At 60.8% G+C, this 17405-nt stretch overlaps 1 protein-coding gene across 1 annotated transcript in view; it reads right to left on the bottom strand.

Moving 5' to 3' along the window:
* Positions 1 to 12978, bottom strand: part of RXRA (retinoid X receptor alpha) — a 92243-nt gene extending 79265 nt beyond the window's left edge. The window contains exon 1 of the mRNA XM_087822966.1: positions 12901 to 12978. Coding sequence (XP_087679092.1) covers positions 12901 to 12928 — 28 coding nt within the window. The 5' untranslated portion in view covers positions 12929 to 12978. The remainder of the gene's footprint in view (positions 1 to 12900) is intronic.
* Between the last annotated feature and the right edge of the window lie 4427 nt (positions 12979 to 17405).

Genomic DNA, 17405 nt, shown 5'->3' on the forward strand with positions numbered 1-17405 from the left:
GAAATAAGTCGGCAGGGATCGCATGCCCAGTGCTGACCAGTCCCAGGCTGGGGCTGTGCCTGCATAGGTGCCCACCCTTCCAGGCCAAGGACAGAGGCTCAGAGAGGCCCGGGGGAAGCTGACGTGCAGGGACACAAGGAGGCAGGGCCAGAGCTGCACACATCCACCAACGCCAAGGCCGTGCTCACACTTGGTGCAGCATCTCCTGTAACCCTGGGCACTGGGCTGTCAGGAGCCAGCACCTAGACCAGGCCGCGTTAGCCCAAGATAGGTGCTCCTACTGCCCTGCTGCCGGGGTCCAGGTGGCAGGGACCCAGGATGGGCCTCCCATTTCCCAAGTGCACGAGCCAGCCCTCCTGGTGTGGCCACACCGGTTCTGGGAGAGGGACAGTCTCTAGCCACATGATCTCGGGCATGGCACACCCACTCCGTGTGTCCCAGTCACAGCACAGGGGATAACCTCACTCACTTTCAACAGATCATCAAAGGGCTGAGACGCTGGGTCGGGGGCAGAGGGCACCCCCCCACACCACACAGGGAGACAAGGACCACCCCTCCTCCTAAGGGTGAGGCCGGGGTGCCACCCTGCTGCTGGCTTCTTCCTGGTCCTCTGAGCTGCTACTATCGGCTGCTGCTTTGTGGCCACAGACCCACCAGGACAGCAGGCACGATTCTGCCCAGCAGCAAGGGCAAGGCCGGTGGCCCCATCACAAAAGACCCTGAGAAATGAAAGGGGAAGCTGGGGTGGGGGTCCTGCCTCCAAAGCTTGGCTCACAACAGCCCCTTGCCCAGACAGCCTGGAAGATTCCTCTCACAGAGTCCATACCCGGCCCGCTACCGCCTCAGCTCTCTGGGACCATCCCTGCCACCTGGGGGACATCACCTCACAGCACAGGTCTCTTCCCCGAACTCCAGCCCCTCTCAACAGCTGCCCACCCCACTTTTCCCTATGGTATCACACTTATCCCACACCTTAGTCCTGATTGTCCCCCCCAGACCTGCTCGCTACTGTTTGCCTCGTTTGGTAAAAGGCACATAGTCTTCCCAGGTGCTCAGGCCAAAAGTACTGGGACCCCTCCCTGACCCTGCCCTCCGGCCTCCACTTCTCACACAGCAGCAGAGCCTCCTACCAAGCACAGGCCAGATACTCCCTCCCCAGCCCAGGACCCTCCAACAGCTCAACACCCCTTCCCTGGGAGCTGAAGATCCAGAACCTTCTCCTCACTCTCTGATTCCATTCTACCTTCCCCCGCACTGGCTCTGCTGCAGCCACACAGGTAGATTCAAGGAGCCCTGCCCAGAATGTCTCTGACAAAACACATAGGTCTGAGGATGCTGAAACTGACTTCTCCTAGGAGAACTCCTATGCATCCTCTGTGACCCAATTCACAGGGCCCAAGCCACAGAACACCAGGGCAAGCTGTCATCACTCCTTCTGTGCCCCGTCTGCTTCCAGGACATCCTCCCACCACTACCCTCACACCATCTCTTCCCCCAGACAGGGGCAGGAATGACATCACATTAGTCAACCTCAGCTCCACACTCACTATGAGTGACCTGCCCTGACGCACATAACCAGCCCACTTTACAGACAAGAAAGCTGAGGCCCAGGAAGGTTTTAAAAATCTGGTCCAAGGCGACACACTGTCTGACCCCAAGCATCGCTCATCCCTTGGGGGGCTGGGCCTCACCCAACTCTGCCTCCCGAGCTGCCAGCAGGAGCCAGACATGTGTGGACAGACAGCTAGCCAGATGGACAGATGGATGAATGGACGGCTGTCAAGGTAAGAGGTGTACTCTGAAATTTCAGCCAGGCCTTGGTTCCCCTACCCACCCACCCACCCAAAAGCAGGTGCCTAGCAGCAGAGGAAGGAAACCAGGTCCCAACACACAATCATTTATAGCTGAGGGTCCACCCCCTCTGCACCTGGGCAGTGAGTCCAAGGAAACCAAGTTCTATCCAGCAGCAGATGATGTGTGTGTCTAAAGCAAGCAGGGCAGAAGGTAAAGGGCTCACCCCATTGACAGGAACACACAAGGTCACAGCCCCGACTGCAGGCTCCCTGAGGGCTCCCAGGACCCCAAGCATCGAGCACCGGCCCAGGGCATCCCCTAGCGGAGAGTCCCAGCCCTTCATCCCAGGAATCAGAGCCAGGAATCAAGAGGACTTTCCTCCCTTGAAAGCTGGGCCACACCCCCAGAAGGGTGATTCAAGTCATATGGCAATTTTAAAAGTCATCTTTGCAAGGGGTGGGCTCACCCTCACAACATTTCTGAAATGGAGTTTGCAGGGGAATCTTCAGATAATGTAAATTCATTCAGCAAACATTTCACAGGGCTGGTGCTGCACCTGGTGCTGTGGGTTCAGCAAACGGGACCTCCGAGCCAGCCCTGTCAGTGAGCAGGGCTGAGGTCCTGGGCCCCACACTGCTGAGCAATGCGCAGGGTCCTGCAGGGAGCAGCAGCACCCAGCAATGCCTCCCCCACCTCATATTCGGCCGGCACCCTGTCTTCCATTTTACAAATGAGGAAACCGAGATAAAGAATGAGAAGTCACAAAGGTCATGAGGCAGAGCCGATGGGACAGGCAGGGGCCCTGAGCAGCCACCCCCTTGGTCCAGCACCTGGAGGGGTCGGCCTCTTGTGGGGGAGGTTCCTGGGATCCAAGCCTTGGGGGGAGGTAGGCTAGTGCCCAGGGAGAGAAGAGGGAAGAGGAAAGGCCCTGCTCCCCTCCGGGCCATCCCTACCCCTCCAGCTGGGCCCAGGAATGTCACAGCCAGTGCTGCCCTGCCCCCAACCGTGGCCCACCTCACCACGTCTGAGTGGCCAGGCACCCAATGCCTCAGGCCCCACCTCCCAGTCCTCCTCCCGACCTTGATCCTGGGCAGAAAGTCCAGGAGCAGGGGTGGGGCGGGGGCAGCTCCACACCTCCCTGGACTCTGCCCCCAATCAGAACTGTTTTCTTCAATCCTGGCAGGGAGGGGGTGACAAGCCATCAGAGAGACCAGCACACACAGGAGACACCTGGGCAAATGACGCCTACAGCTGCCCATGGGAGAGGGGCAGGGGGAACTGAGGGGATGAACCATGGGATGTGGGGACAGACGGGGTAGTGGAGGGGCCCGACAATGGCACTCACCCCAGGAGCTGGGGATCCAAGCTGGTGTAACAATGCAAGGTGGGCCAGCGTGGGTGACGCTCTAGACTGGGACATTCTAGGGCCCAGGAAATAGGGGGGACATCAGGCCAGCAGGGGCCAACTCAGGGGGGCTCTAGGTCGCAGCCAGGCCCACTCCCAGCCCCATCTCCTCCCACAGTTAATTATTCCTAGACCAGCTGACCACACCCCCATGCTCATGTTTCCTCACCAGCATAGACCTATAACCTAGCCAGCAAGGGGAGGAGCTTGGCCATGCAGTCAAATAGATCCTTCTGAAATCTTCCAGGAAGGACCCCTACCCGTGGCCACGTGGACATTCCCTCTCCATACCCTTGGTTGGGGCCAGAACTCCCTCGGAAGGGTCCACCCATTCCCTCTGCCTGATTCCCTTTCCACAGTCCACCCAACAAACTCCTATTCATCCCTTAAAACCCACCTACAACACCACCTCCTCTTTAAAGCCTCCCTGAATTCCCAGGCAGTTTACAGGTGAGGCAACTGAGGCCCAGATAGGTGAATCCGCTGGCTCAGGGCCACAGAGCCCCCAACTCCGAGCTGGCAGTCATTCATCACACAGGGCAGCCTCTTTTACCATCAAGTTTTAAACATGAGAAAGCCAAGGAGAAGAGTGAGTGGTGCTTGATATGGCAGGAGAGGCTATGGGTCCACGTGACAATGAACAGAAACCTGGCCTCCACCTGGGAGGAAGTGAGGGTCATGAGGAGTTCTAGCATAGGAGGTCAGAAACCAAGAAGAAAGGGGCCTTGGGTGGTGGCCAGCATGGCCCCACTGCCCCCTGCTCAGCCCAGGCCTCATAAATGAGGTTCACTATTACCCCAATTACACACTGCTCACCCTCAAAGTGTCTCTCCATAACACTCTTAGTTCAAAGCAAAACCAGGCCTACCTGGAGTGACCACACATTCCACCCCAGCCAACTCAGAGCCTGTGGCTTCCTAGCCCTCAGGGACCGATCCCCCCAGCCCAGGCCCTGCACTGTCAACAGAGGAGGCAAGAGAGCCATTCCTAAAGAACAGGTCCCCAACTGTGCCACCCCAACAGACAGCCACCAGCTCATGGGAACAAGGCCAAGGTGCCAGGAGGGAAGGGCAGACGCTCCAGCAGTTAGAGGGCCCCAGGGAAACTGAGGCCCAGAGAGAAGGGACATGCCAGGCCCACTACAAGCTGGTCGGAGGGCAGGCCTGCAACTCCTACCCCAGCCCCAAGCTGCACCCCTGCTTGGGAGAGGGTGACTGCCTGCCCACGGGAACAGGGCAGGGCAAGGGGGCTCAGGGGACCTCCCAGAGCTCAAAGGCACAAACCACTCCCAGAAGCAGCAGCAACAGCCTCAGCTGAGGGCACCCCAAAGCCACTCTGAACAAAACTGGGTCTCAGGGGGTGCAGGGTAGGTGCCGCCTGTTTCAAGAACACCCACTGCGGCTCAACCCCCCGGGTTGGCATTCTAGGTCGTTACCAGCAAGGGCACCTTGGGCACATCATTCAACCTGCCCGCGTCTGAAACATGGGCATAACAGTCCCCCACCTTGTGGGTCTGTCCACACAGGCAGTTGGGCATAAGACAGCTCAGCACAGGGCCACCCCTAAAGCCACCTCTGACCAGTGCTGCCCATGCTCGGCCCTGCCTGAGGGGCAAGCTGGCAGCAAGGCAGGTGCCCCGGCCATGAAATCTGGCTTTGCTGGAGAGCAGGGGCTGCACTAGTCAGTCGTGGGGTCTTCTCCATTTCCTGGACACCCGTGCTGGCTGCTGCAGGGCTGCACCAGCCCGGCTCTGCCCTCAGGAAGCCTCAGAAATGAGAGAAGACGGGGTCGGCGCCTGGCACGTCTCAAGCCCACAGTGACCACGCACCTGTTCTCCCAGGCCAGCCTGAGCCCTCCACGTGCAAAGTCAGCTCATCCTCACGTGTCCCCACGAGCAGCACGACTGCCCATGAGGAGACAGCAAGAGGCCAGCAGATCTGACGCCAGGGCTGGACCCCAGGCAGCCCAGCCCCAAGCCTAAAACCGTACCCAACGCCCTGCACTCCCTACCGCATGAATGACTGAGTACAGTCGCTGATTCTTGCCGGGGAGAGCCAGCAGGCTTCTGGGACAGACACGGCTTTAGGGCTGATCCCGTAGACAGCGGAGAGGGCGAGGGGGGCAGGAGTCCCGGGCGGAGGCACAGGGCCAGCCAGACCCAACTGCTCCAGAGGGCTTTGGACAAGGCAGCACAGCGACTGTGGCCACCTGGGCCTGTCACCACCTGACCTCTGCCTGGGGCCAGTGTGGACACTTAAGCTAAATTGGTCAATTATGGGATACTTAGATCCCTCCCCGGGGCTTCCCAGTCTCCCTGGTTCTGGGCAGCAGCACCAGGAAGCCTGTTGAATCAGTAACCTCATTACAACCCAGAGCCCACACCGGGGCCAGCTTTGAACTCCGCGGGGTTTATCCACACGCACCGAAGAGTTTACACACGCCCTGGCCCCGGCCCAACTGGCTCTCCCCTCCCTTCCCTCAGTGCTGGAGGCGCCAGACTCAGGACAGCAGCCACAGACTCTGCTGAGGCCCATCACCACCAGCCCCACACCCAGGGCACAGTCAGGGAAACTGAGGCACAGCTGACACCACTGTTGATCAAACAAGCCCAGGGAGGTAGGGAGGCAAGGGCCAGGCTCAGGTCAGCCCGGGAGCCAAGCAAGGGCTCCCCTTTGCGTGCCTGGCCTCAGCTGACAGAGCTCGGGCCACTTGCCTCAGGAACTTTGAGCCAAGGGCGAGTAGAGGACCTGAGGAAACGCCTCACACAAAGGCACCGAGTGGTTTGGTACCCCAAGGGTCCCCCAATGTCCCATTCCCCAGCCCAAGGTTAGCCCCCACCATGGCACTCAGTTCTCTGCCCTGACCCCAGCAGGCCCAGCTGCTTTGCCCCCAAGGACAGCCTGTCCTCCCAACTGCATTTGGGGCTCTGGGCCTGGCATATCATTCCCAGGCTTAGGCTCGAGCCCTCTAACCTCTAGACAGTTCAACCACCTTTCCCAGAGACCCCAGGCTCCTCATGGACACCACTAGCACTCGAGGCCCCAGGACATTTCCATCAACATGGGGGGTGGGGCACAGGGTAGAGAGCATCTCTCCAAGGACTGGCCAAGGGCAGAAGGGCCTGGAAGGGAGAAGGGGACAGGACGAGAGCCCAAGCTCAGGGGTGGGGGTCCTCTCCCAGACACGTGCTCAAGGAAGGTGGAGATCCCCAGCCCAGCCAAGGGGCCGAGACTGACCCCAGGAAGCCACTGGGAGTCCACCACCCCCAGCCCTAGCTGCTGTGCTGAGTGGCCCAGCAGCATAAGGGGGCACATGCCATATCAGGCTCCAAGCCACCTGGGAACCTCCTCCTTTCAGCCCCTGCCTGTCTCCAGCCCACCCTCTGCACAGAGTTGGAGGCCTAATTCCAGCCATGAATATCACTATGACCTCAGCCACCCTAGCCCCCAGGCCCCCACACACCTGACCTGGTACCAAGACCTCATCTGGATGATGTGTCTCTCCAGCGTTCTCTCACACACTATTACCTTTCCCAGCTCCAGCCACACGAGCCTCTCTGGCCTTTGTCTCCGCTGCCCCTGCCACTGGGAGGGTCCCTCCCCAATCATCTGTTGCAACCCTGCCTCCTCTTCAGAGCCCGTATCAGAACCAGCTCCAACAGACAGCTTCTCCACCCCTCCACTCCTCACCCCATCTCTGGGAGATGGTAGGACCAGGCCGGCATCTGACAGGTATGCCCTAGGCGTGGTGTGGAATGAACCCAGCAGCAAACCTGGGTCCTCTAAGGAAGGGGTTGTTGAGACTGCAGGATCAGCCCAGAAGGCTAGACGGGTGCATGAGCATGTGTGTGTGTATGCATGCATGCCTCTGTGTGCATGCGTTCATGTGTTTATATGATCATGTGCCCATGCGTGTGTGTGTCTCTGTGTGCACATTTGTGCGCATTCACATGTGTGTAGTACGTGTGTGCATGTATGCATTCGGATGTGCATGTGGGTGTTCGTGTGCGCACAAGTGTGCATGTGTATTGGGGATGGAGACCACAGTATAACCAAGGCCCCACCCTGCCCTAGAGACCCAGTGTGGCCACCCTTGCCCAACCCCCACCCCCACCAGGTCCCTCAGGAATTTGTTTGTAGACAGCTACACCCTGGTGGGGTGAGGAGGTGGGTACCAGGCCACAGAGGTCCTCAGGCTCTGGCTTCTGTCCCAATCCATGGCTTTCCAGCCCATCGATAGTCCCCACCTTACTCCACCCCCAGCCCAGGACAATCCTGGCTAAGGATCAAGGATCTCCAGGCCCCAGATGGCCTTCAAGGGGTAAAGAGGACAGAACATACGGAGTGAAGCTTCACATCCCCAAGTTCCACAGAACAGAACACTCAGGGCCCAAGACCCCAGGAAGCCAGGCCACACCAGACCAGGCCCCGGCAGGCGAGCAGTTTCAGAGGATGCTACCTGAGGGCTAGGAGGGCTGGGGGAACAATGTCCCCACCCCAGGGATGGGTCCTGCTCAGCTGGTGCTCAGGGCCCCCAGACTAGGAACTCAATTTGCAGAAAAAAGCAGGCAGCTGCCCAGGGACCCAACACCAGCACAAAGGCCAGGACAAGCTCAGTTTCCCCATCTGCTCAAGGGCCCATCTCCATGAAGCCTCCTTGAGGTCCTGAAAATCAAGTCCCAGGGACACAGCAGGGGCCTAATGGGTGGAGCCATCAGCACCCTCAAAGGGGCAGTGCAGGGCCCTGAACAGGTTGGAGAGATTTAGAAAAACAGAACAGGCAGGAACCATAGAGATCTGTCTAGATCTGGAGGCGAGAAATCAGGCCCTGAGCAGCCACCTCACAAAGGGGTACAGGGACACAGGGACACAAAGCCACAGTCACAGGGACACAAAGACACAAGGACATAGAGTTACAGGGACCTGGAGTCAGAAGGACACAGGGACATGGAAACATAGGGACATTGAGTCACAGGGATATGGGACACAGTCACGGACACACAGACACAGAAACATGGGGTCACAAGGACACAGACACAAGGACACAGGGTCACAGGGACACAAAGACACAGGTATACAGGGAAACAAAGTCAGAGGATACAGTGGCATGGGGTCTCAGGGACATACAACAAACAGTGCCAACCAGAGCTGCAGGCAGGGCCTGGCTGCAGGGGCAGGAGCACAGTGTAGCCAGAGCCAGCTGAGGGAGAGAATGTGAACATGTGTGTGAGCGGGCACACCCAGGCCCTGCACATGTGTGTGCGCATTCCCACTCTCCCTGCACCGCCTGGGCCAGTATTATGAAGCCGCTTTCTGCTCCATTTCACGTACGTTCAGCTGCTGAGCTAGACAATCGCTTTGTAACTCTAGGGTGCAATTTCCCTGTCTGGGAGGCGCTGGGGCACAACTGCTCAGAACAGCTCACACCAGGCTCGGGTGGGTGTGCAAGTGAGTCCCTGGTCCCACCTGCCTCCTGAGGGCCTTGGGGAGAGTTTGTGCAGGGGACCCAGCAGGGGAGGGCACAGGGCAGCCCTCCTTTCCCGAAACTGGTATGCACACTCGACGGCACCAGCCATCATCCCTGCTTTCTCCAGGGTCCCATTTTGGTCCAACACTTTGACCAGACCTGGTCCTGACCCGGGCAGGCGTAGGAGGTAGACACGCCCCCACGACAAACCAACTGCCTTCCCCAGCACCTTGGGACAGCCCTGACATGTGTCCATTTTACAGATGGACAGCAGAGGCTCTGAGAGGAGGACAGGCAGACCACACACACAGGCAGCAAGGACAGAAGACTAGACTCCCGGTGGCCTGACCAGCAACAGGACACTGCCCCCCAGGAAGGTACAGCTCCTGAGGTCCCCCCAGGGACGGCCACATCCTCCCAGAGACAGTGGGTGGGGGAAGCAAGTGACAAAGGGGCCTTAATGGGAGGGCGAGGAGGAGAGGAAGAGGCTCGGTTGGAACTGCACCTTGTAAAGTATAAACGCTTGCAGGCAAGGCAGGCGAGGGGAGGCACATCCTCTCCCCCACCCTTCCCCAACATCCCTGAAATCGACCTGCTTAACGAACATCCGGACGAAGGTCTGGAAGGTGATTCCCAAATGCACGCCAGCCCCAACAGCCACAGTCCACCCCTGCCCCATCCTTGGCCCCACCAGCAGCCAGTTCCCATGGAAAAGACCAGTTAATGGGCCACCTCAAGGCCCTGGCCACAAAAGGTAGCTATGAACAACAAACCTGGAGCCTGTGGAGAAGGGAAGGACAGGTCTTAGCTTGTGAAGTCTCAACCTGAGCCAGCTCAGTGGTCTCTGCTGTGTCCTCGGGTGAGCCACTGAGCCAGGACCAAAAGCTGGGAAGGAGCCCTCTCTTCCTAAAGGACAGGCCTTGCTAGCCACTAGAGCCATGGCCCTGAAACATGCCAACTGTGGAAAGAGCTCACACAGCCCAAGAACATGAGACTCTACAGGAAGCTTCCACTGGCTCTGGGCAGGTGTTTTAAGGCTTTCCCAACCCCCCCCACCCCCATGCCACCTTCTGTATAGCTAAAGTCTGTCCCACCTCGCTTACCTCGGGGCCCCTCTCCTGATACCAGAGCCCCGGGCATGCACACTCAGCCCCACCCAGGCAGGGGGCCCACTCCAGAGCACCCATTCTGTGCTTGCACAGTAATTCCACAACTACCCGTCCCTAGGCCTCCTTTCCCAGGAGAGGAAATAAAGACCACCAACCGAAACTGCCCCCAGAGCCAGAGGGGGTGGGGTGGGTACCAAGGCAGAGCAGGCAGAAGGCCTCCTGAAGGAGGTGCAGCTCCCCGCAGGCCCTGAAGGACAGGCACAGCTGGAAGAGCTAGTGGAGCCGCCTAACCCTGGCTCCGGGCCCTGGCCCTCTCTCCTCAGCCCATCCTCGGGGCCCCCAGCTCATCCCACCCATGTCTGGGCAAAGGGGGTCAGGGCTGCATGCTGGGCCCAGGCACAACAGCCAACCCTGGGGAAGGATGCAGGCCGGCAAGGCCATGGCCACAGTCAGGCCACATCTGAGAGCTGTTTTTCTCACCCTGACACTTCCCCGTCAACAAACAGAGCCCCCTCTGGAGTTTACCAAAACAAACACCCCAACAGTCAGTCGGCAGTGCCCAGGCGAGTCAGAGCTGCCTGGGCAGGCGGACTCCAGCCCAGCCTCCAGAGAGTCACGTGACCCTGTTATTTCAGGAGGCCCCAGAACGTGCTCTATTCTGGGTCCCAAATGCTCTGATGTTACCAGAAGTCCTTCACCAGGGCTCCAAGCTCACCCAGGTCCCAAAGAGCCCCCCAGAGGGTGGTCAGTGGGTCTATTACTCTGCTACTGCCACCCGCTCCCAGGGCAAATGAGTCACTAGCTGCCAAGAGGGTCTGGTGTGGCCTGAGACCTCCAGATATCCTTTACAGGCTCAACGTCCAGTCCCACTGTCCAGGCTGATAGCAGCACAGGCCTTGCCCACTGAAGGGTTTGGGGGCACCGGCCAGCCAAAGCAGCAGGGGCAGGAAGCAGTGGTGCCTTGGGAAAGTCACTTGGCCTCCAGATCTATACCTTGGGCTCACCCCAGCCCTCACTCGGTGGCTCAACAGGCAGCAGCTGGGAGTCTCTGGGCGGGTGAGGGCGAGTGCCCCAGTCCACCACGCCCCATGGGGCCCACCAAGCCCTCTCGGCCCGAGGCTCTGAAAGTGGCCAGACAACTACAAGGGGCAGCAGAACCTTCCCAGCAGTTCCTGCACAAGTCAGGCCTTCTGACACTCACCCCCCAGGAGGGATTAGGCTGTGTTGACAAAAGGGCTTAGGCAAGTAACCGCTTAAATGGACCTTCAACTCCACTGGACTTCAGTGCTGGTCACAAGCTTAGAAAAAAATAAAATGTAATCAGAGCTCAGGTCTCTCCGCTCAGGCCTGGGGTACGTGGGCTGCCTAAAAGGCCACCGGCAGAGCTGGGGAGAACCCTCCAGCCTCCTTGGGGTGGAGGGGGGCATCTATGCAGGTTCCTGGGGCAGTGGCTCATAGGCACGACCTCTCTTCTTCATGGGAACCCTGCAACCTGGGCCCCACATGTGCCAACTCCCAGGACATCAAGGACAGGGACCTGTTCTGCTCCCATCAGGGTCCTGCCGTGTGGGGGGTGGAGGATATGATGGAGCTGAGCATTCTTGTTCCAGAAAGGATCCTCTGGGAAAGCCTAGCTCACATGTGTCTGTATGTGTGTGTGTGTCTGTGCGAGTGTGCACGCAAAGCTTTAATGGGGAAAAGGAGATGTCGGCCCACACAGGAGCCCGCCAGCCCCACACTACGCCAGACAGTAAGTCACAAACAACTCAGCTTTCTTCCCCGCTCCACACACTCTGGCTCCACCGGCTGGGGGTCTGAATCCCAAATCCACCACTTTGTAGCCTGTGGCCTCGGCCTTTCCAAGACAGTTTTCTTATCTGTAAAATGGGCATGAGTGCCCACCCCTGGGGCTTAGGGGAAGAAGACCAGGGGCTGCTGAGGTCTTCATCACACAGAGTCAGGGAGGGAGTCTTCAATTTGACAAACTTGAAATCCTACCCCAGTCACCCTACAGCAAGCCCTCCATGAGTGTCCAGTGCTCAGGCCCTTGCCCTGACACCCTAGGGGCCAGCTCTCAATCTCACCAAGGTCCCTGCAGCTGTGCCGGGTTCTGACCACCAACCGGGTGGCCAAACTGCACCCCAGAGGGGTGGGCACACAGGAGGGGGGACTGACCGTGGGGTTTCATTCAGAATCAGCTGTTTTAATTTCCATTCAGGACAAATCCTTCACCCAGCCTGACAGCCTGGCTGCTGTCCCCACCACCAAATTAATATCCTTCCCAGCACCCATTTGTAAAGTCTCCCCACCGCCTCCCCCCTTCCCTGCCTCTCACTGGCTCCCAAATCCCAGGGTGGGCAACAACTGGGGGCGCCTGGCTATGGCCCCTCCTCCTTCCAGGAGGGTCCCAGCCGGGAGTTGGAGGACACTCTGGGGCTATGAAGATACCGAGCAGGATGGCAGCGGGAGGACAGGAAAACTGACCCTCCGTGCCTCTATAGGGCGTCCTCCCCCCAAGAGTAGGGCCAGCCCCAGAGAAGGCCCGGGAAAACACTCCGAGTGCGCCAGCCTGAGGGGCCCCAATTCTGGGATGGGGCATTCCCAGGTTTGACGTGCCTGGTCATCTGGCCCCTCGGTGACCCTGTCCACTGCGCCCGGGCTGCCCTGGGGGAGGAGGGTCCCGTGTGCTCCAGCCGGCGGCCTGCAGGACTCGGCGGCCGGGCGGCGGCGCGGAAGCCGTCCCGATACCAGGGCGGCGGGAGGCTGCGAGCGCACAAGTTGCTCCGCCCGCCCGGCCCGGTCCCTGCGCCGCCCGCTGGAGCCCGGCGCGGGGGCTGCGGGGCGCTGCCAGGCCGGGGGGCACGAACCCGGTCCCGGCCGACCTGACGCCCCTCCGGCCCCGCCGCGGCCCGCCGCCCTCCAGCTCCGCGACCCAGTCGGCGGCCCGGCGCTGGCCGGGGGCGCCCGCCGCCCTCGCACCCTCCCCGCCCCGAGCGCGCGGGTAAAAGTTGCCCGGCCCCCCGCCCCGGGCCCGGCGCCCCAACTCCGCGGAGGCCGGGCGGGGGGCGCCCCGCGCACGCCGAGAACGCGCCCCCGCCCGCCGCCCGCCGGCCCGCGAGCACTCACCGAGCGGCAGGAAATGTTTGGTGTCCATGTCGGCGGCGGCTCGGCGGCCGCGGCGGGCAGCGGCGAGCGCGGCGGCCCCCGGCGCGGCCGGCCGGGCCCGGGCGGCGGGAGCCGGCGGCGGCGGGGCGGCGGCGGCGCGCGGAGGCCGCGGCGCGGCGAGTTGTTGCAAAAGTCGCCCAACAATGTAAACTACTTGTGCTGCGCGCCGCCGCCGCGCGCCCGCGCCCGCGCCCCCGCCGCGCGCGCCCGCGCCCCGCTCCGACCGCAGCGGCGCCGGCGGGGGGGCGGCGGGGGGCCCGCGACGGGCGCGAACTCGGCGCAGCGCCGCCGCCCCGCCCGGCGCTCCCGCCCCGCCCGCCGCCCGCGCGCGCCCCCCCCGCCCCCGCCCGCGCGCGCCCGCGGCCCTCCCGCCCGCCCGCCTGGCCGGCGAGTTGCGAGCCAGCCAGCGCCGTGCAAACTTGCAAGTTTGCCTCCGCCAGGGGTTCCCGGGAGCCGCGCGGGGGCGGGGCGCGGGCGCGAGCAGAATTCCCTCCCCGGCCTGCCAAAAAAAAAAAAAAAAAGCCACTAGGGCGGAGAAGGAGGAGAAGAGAGGGGCTGGGGAGCCCGGCTCGGCCGGGCCATTGTCTGCGCGGCCGCACAAAGCTGCGGGGCTGCGCCGACCCCACACCGCCCGTCGTGGCCCACAGTGGGGAAACTGAGGCCGGGTGGTCGCGCCCCGACGCGAGAACGCAGGCTCTGCTCCTCCGCCGTCGGGGGGCTATTTTCTGGGGCCCTCAGCCCACCCCTCACTTTCACGTCTCGGGGGGGGGGGAGCAAAGGCCGAAGGGCACCCCAGCCCCCACGACGGACCCGCGGGAAGGGCGGAGGCTCACGCTTCCGCTGCCCTGGGACCCGACTTCTGCGACCCCTCTTCAGAGGCACGGGGCTGGGGAGGGGCCGCTGAGCGCTGGCCACCGGCTTTGTGGCTGGTGGCTATATTTATGCCTTGGGTAGTTCTCGGCTCCAACTTTTAAATTCAGGATTTGTTTGTATGAAAACGAAAGGAGGCCGCCTGCCCTGGACAACTTGGGCGGCTGGAGTTGGGGTTGGGTGTGAGTTACCTGCGGGGGCCTCCCTGGGCGAATGCAGCCCTGAGGCCCTCCATGCGCCCCGGCGCCAGGCTGGCCCAGCGCGGGCGGCTTACCCTCCACACCCCCGCAAGTTTGCTGCCGTGTAGACCTCCTTCCCCGTGCAGACCCAGGCTCTGGGGGACAGAAGCACGAAGGTTGCATAGGGTGGCCCTGGGGGTAGGGGTTGCTGATGGAGAGAGAGGTGATGACTGAGCATGGATGGCCCTCCTGGCTGCCCAGAGACAACCGCAGCCCTTGACAAGAGTGGGAGTCCTACTGCTTGGTGCACACTGCCCCCTGTGTGGCCAGTTGTAAGGCTTCCTACACCCTGGGCTTCACTTTCCCCTCTGTGAAATGGGGTAGTAACAGGACCCACCTCTACCGGACAACCAGGAGCTGGATCCCACAAGGGCCATTGAGACCTGTCCAGGACGGAAGCACTCGTTCCCTTGGGGTAGGAGCACCCTGGGGGTCTGGGAGGGTATGCACTGGCTGGAGAACCCTCCCCCAGCACAACCTTGTCCTGTCCTCCTGGTTTCTGCCTGATCCACACTCCCCTCCCCTGCTCTTGAAAGCCTCCTCCTTGCTGGCTCCTGGGCCCTTTGCCCACCTGCCCACTCCCCACACACGCACAAACCTTGTCCTGCCCCCGCACACACACCTCCCTCCATCCCCAGCCTGTTTAACCGCAGCCACTAGCCTCTAAATCTGATTTCCTCCTGCCAGGGATGGGGGCAGGCAATCACACCGGGAAAGGTCTGGCAAGGAGCAAAGCTAGGCACACTGACATGTACGGGGCTCGTGCTGTGTGCCAACTCAGTTCTCAGGCTTGTCTCCATCACCCCTGGCATGCCCTTGGCCGTGACACACAAAACAGTGGCCCGTTTGGGCCCCTCCTGCAGGCTCTTCCTCCTGGCCTGTGTCAGACCGCTCCACTCCCACTAGAGAAGAAAAGGCCATGAGCCCTCTCCATGCCAGGGCCCCTTTGGGTACAATTGGTCAGGAGGAGAAGTCTCCCCAGGACCGTCCATAGTGCCCAGTCCTTTGCTTGTCGCCCCAACAATTGGTGGGCAGTGGGTACTACCAACCCACCTGACTGGTGACAAGAGTGAGGCTGGAAGAGGTGATATGATGGTTTGTCACACAGCACTGAAGATGAAGCCAGCATTTGAACCCAGGGCCTGTCTTTGGAACCTCTGGACCATCGAGGATGTGAGCCAGTGACCAGTGGCGCAGCTCTGACTGTCTGCCACCTTCTGTGTTGGACAGCCCATTCATGCTCCGTGGCACTGGGTCTCAGTGCAGGGGACAGGGAAACATGAATGATCCCTGTTTTCCAGTGTCATGGGTTATTCATTCATTCAACAAACTTCTACTGAGCACTTACTAAGGGCCAGACCTTGTACTCGGGCTCGGTACTCAGGTGGAGGTGTGGTCCCAGGTGGACAGATATGGCCCGGACCCCACCTCTTCCCCTCACCAGCCCTGTGGCCTAGCCAGGTCTCTTTCCTTTCTGTGCCTCAGTTTCTTCATCTTCAAAGTGGGGAGAGCCACACCTTCCGCACTGAGTCACTGGGATGACTAACAGAGATAACACAGGTAGAGTCTGGCACCGAGTAGGAGTTCCGTAAGCGTCAGTTACTTGTACTGTTATTACTCGTATTATGAGATGATGGATTAGGCCCTCGGGAGCCCCCGCCCAGAGAGACGAGGAGACACACCCACAAGGAATTTTCGTTGAGGCAGAGTGTGATGGGCAGACATGAGGCCTTATGGACGGGGAGGGGAGAGCAAGGCCATGTCCGCGGGGCACGGGCGCTTTCGGGCATGGCTGGTTCTTGCTTTGGGCTTTGGAGGTGGGGGTTTGGGCAGAGGCAGGAGTGAGGGCACCCCCGGCAGGACAGGCATGAGCAGGGGCCTGGAGGTGGGAGGCACCCTGCACAATGAGGGAACAGCAGGCGGCCCTCTGGGCAAACAGGTTGGAACACGCCGGGCGTTTGTGGGAAAGCTGGTCCCGGAGGCCTGCAAGGCTGGGCTCAAGCATCTGTAGTCACTTCAGCCAGTGGGCAGACTGGCACCCTGGCTCCCACCCCCCCTCCAGCTGCACCCTTGCCACGGAAAACTCAAGGCTGTTTGGAACTGTTGGCACCTGGAGACAGGGAGCCCACACAGACGAATTTCCACTTGGGCTCCCCACCCCAGGGAAGGCACAGGGGCTCAGGGTTGTCAAGTGTGCGAGAGGGCCCCTCTGTTCCCAAGAGAGACCTAAGACGGCGTCACCCAGCCCAGGCCTCTCTCAGAGCCCACGTGGACGGGAGCGTGCAGGGGGCCCAGCGGCGTGCAGACCTGGCTGCTATCCAGTCTCGGCGCTGCAGACACTGCCTGCTCGCAGCCTGGCCCCTCTCACCCGGGGGTGGCAGGCACAGGGTGCTGAGGGAGAGGAGCCTGGGAGTCGGGAGAGGGAGGGCCCACAAACACAGGACACGGGCTCCTGGCTGGAAAATGCGTGTACTGCGTGTTATTTCTATTTTCACTCTCCCCTCAAGCTGGGGCCCTTTGGTGCAAATGATCCCACACGACACCGTCGGAGACAGTGGCTGCCCCATTTGGAGTGGCCAGATCCAAGCTAACCATGGAAAAAACCTCCCCCAGCCTTCCTGCCATGCGTTTCTGCAGCCAAAAATATTTTTGTAGTAATATCCATCTATTTACAACCTGGGATCTGAGAGGGTTTTGTTTTTCGTTTGGGGCTTTTTTATTCCCCCTGAAGGATGCTTTTTAAGGTACTTGGGTCTATTCCGTGCGCCTGTCTCGGCTCAGTCTTGTAAACAGTCTCCGGAATTGCTAGTGAATAATATTTTTAAAGTCGGGTGTCTGCCGGGCTCAGGCTCCTGAGACTGGCGTCTGGGCAGACGGCTCCCAGCAGCTCCTGCGACACCAAGAGGCACCTCGGCTGCTGCCAGTTCCTTCCCCCAAAGGCGGATCCGTGTGATCCCAAGCTGGTGACCAGCGAGACCTCACAGGGGTTTGGGGCCCTTGTCCCCAACAAGCATGGCAGTGGCTTAGATACTTCCAGCCTGTCCTCATGGGCAGGTGGCCTGTCTCTGTTCCCAAGCACCCTAGCCCAGGGTCCTTTCTCACCGCCTCTGTGGCTCCTTTGGGGATGACACTTTCTGCCTGGGGTGACAGATGACTCAAGCTGGCAGGTGGGGATGAAGCCCAGAGAGGCAAGGGCTCACCCAGCATCACATGGCAAAGTTAGATGGAGCAACCAGAATCATGTCCTGTCTCTCCATCAGCCTGGGGGAACAGGGAAAGGTGCTGGTCCCCACTGGCCTCAGGGGAGGGGGGGGGAGGGGAGGGGAGGGGAGGGGAGGGGAGGGGAGGGGAGGGGAG

This window comes from Miniopterus natalensis, chromosome 12 (assembly GCF_054644295.1).
Source record: "Miniopterus natalensis isolate mMinNat1 chromosome 12, mMinNat1.hap1, whole genome shotgun sequence".
Taxonomy (NCBI): Eukaryota; Metazoa; Chordata; class Mammalia; order Chiroptera; family Miniopteridae; genus Miniopterus; species Miniopterus natalensis.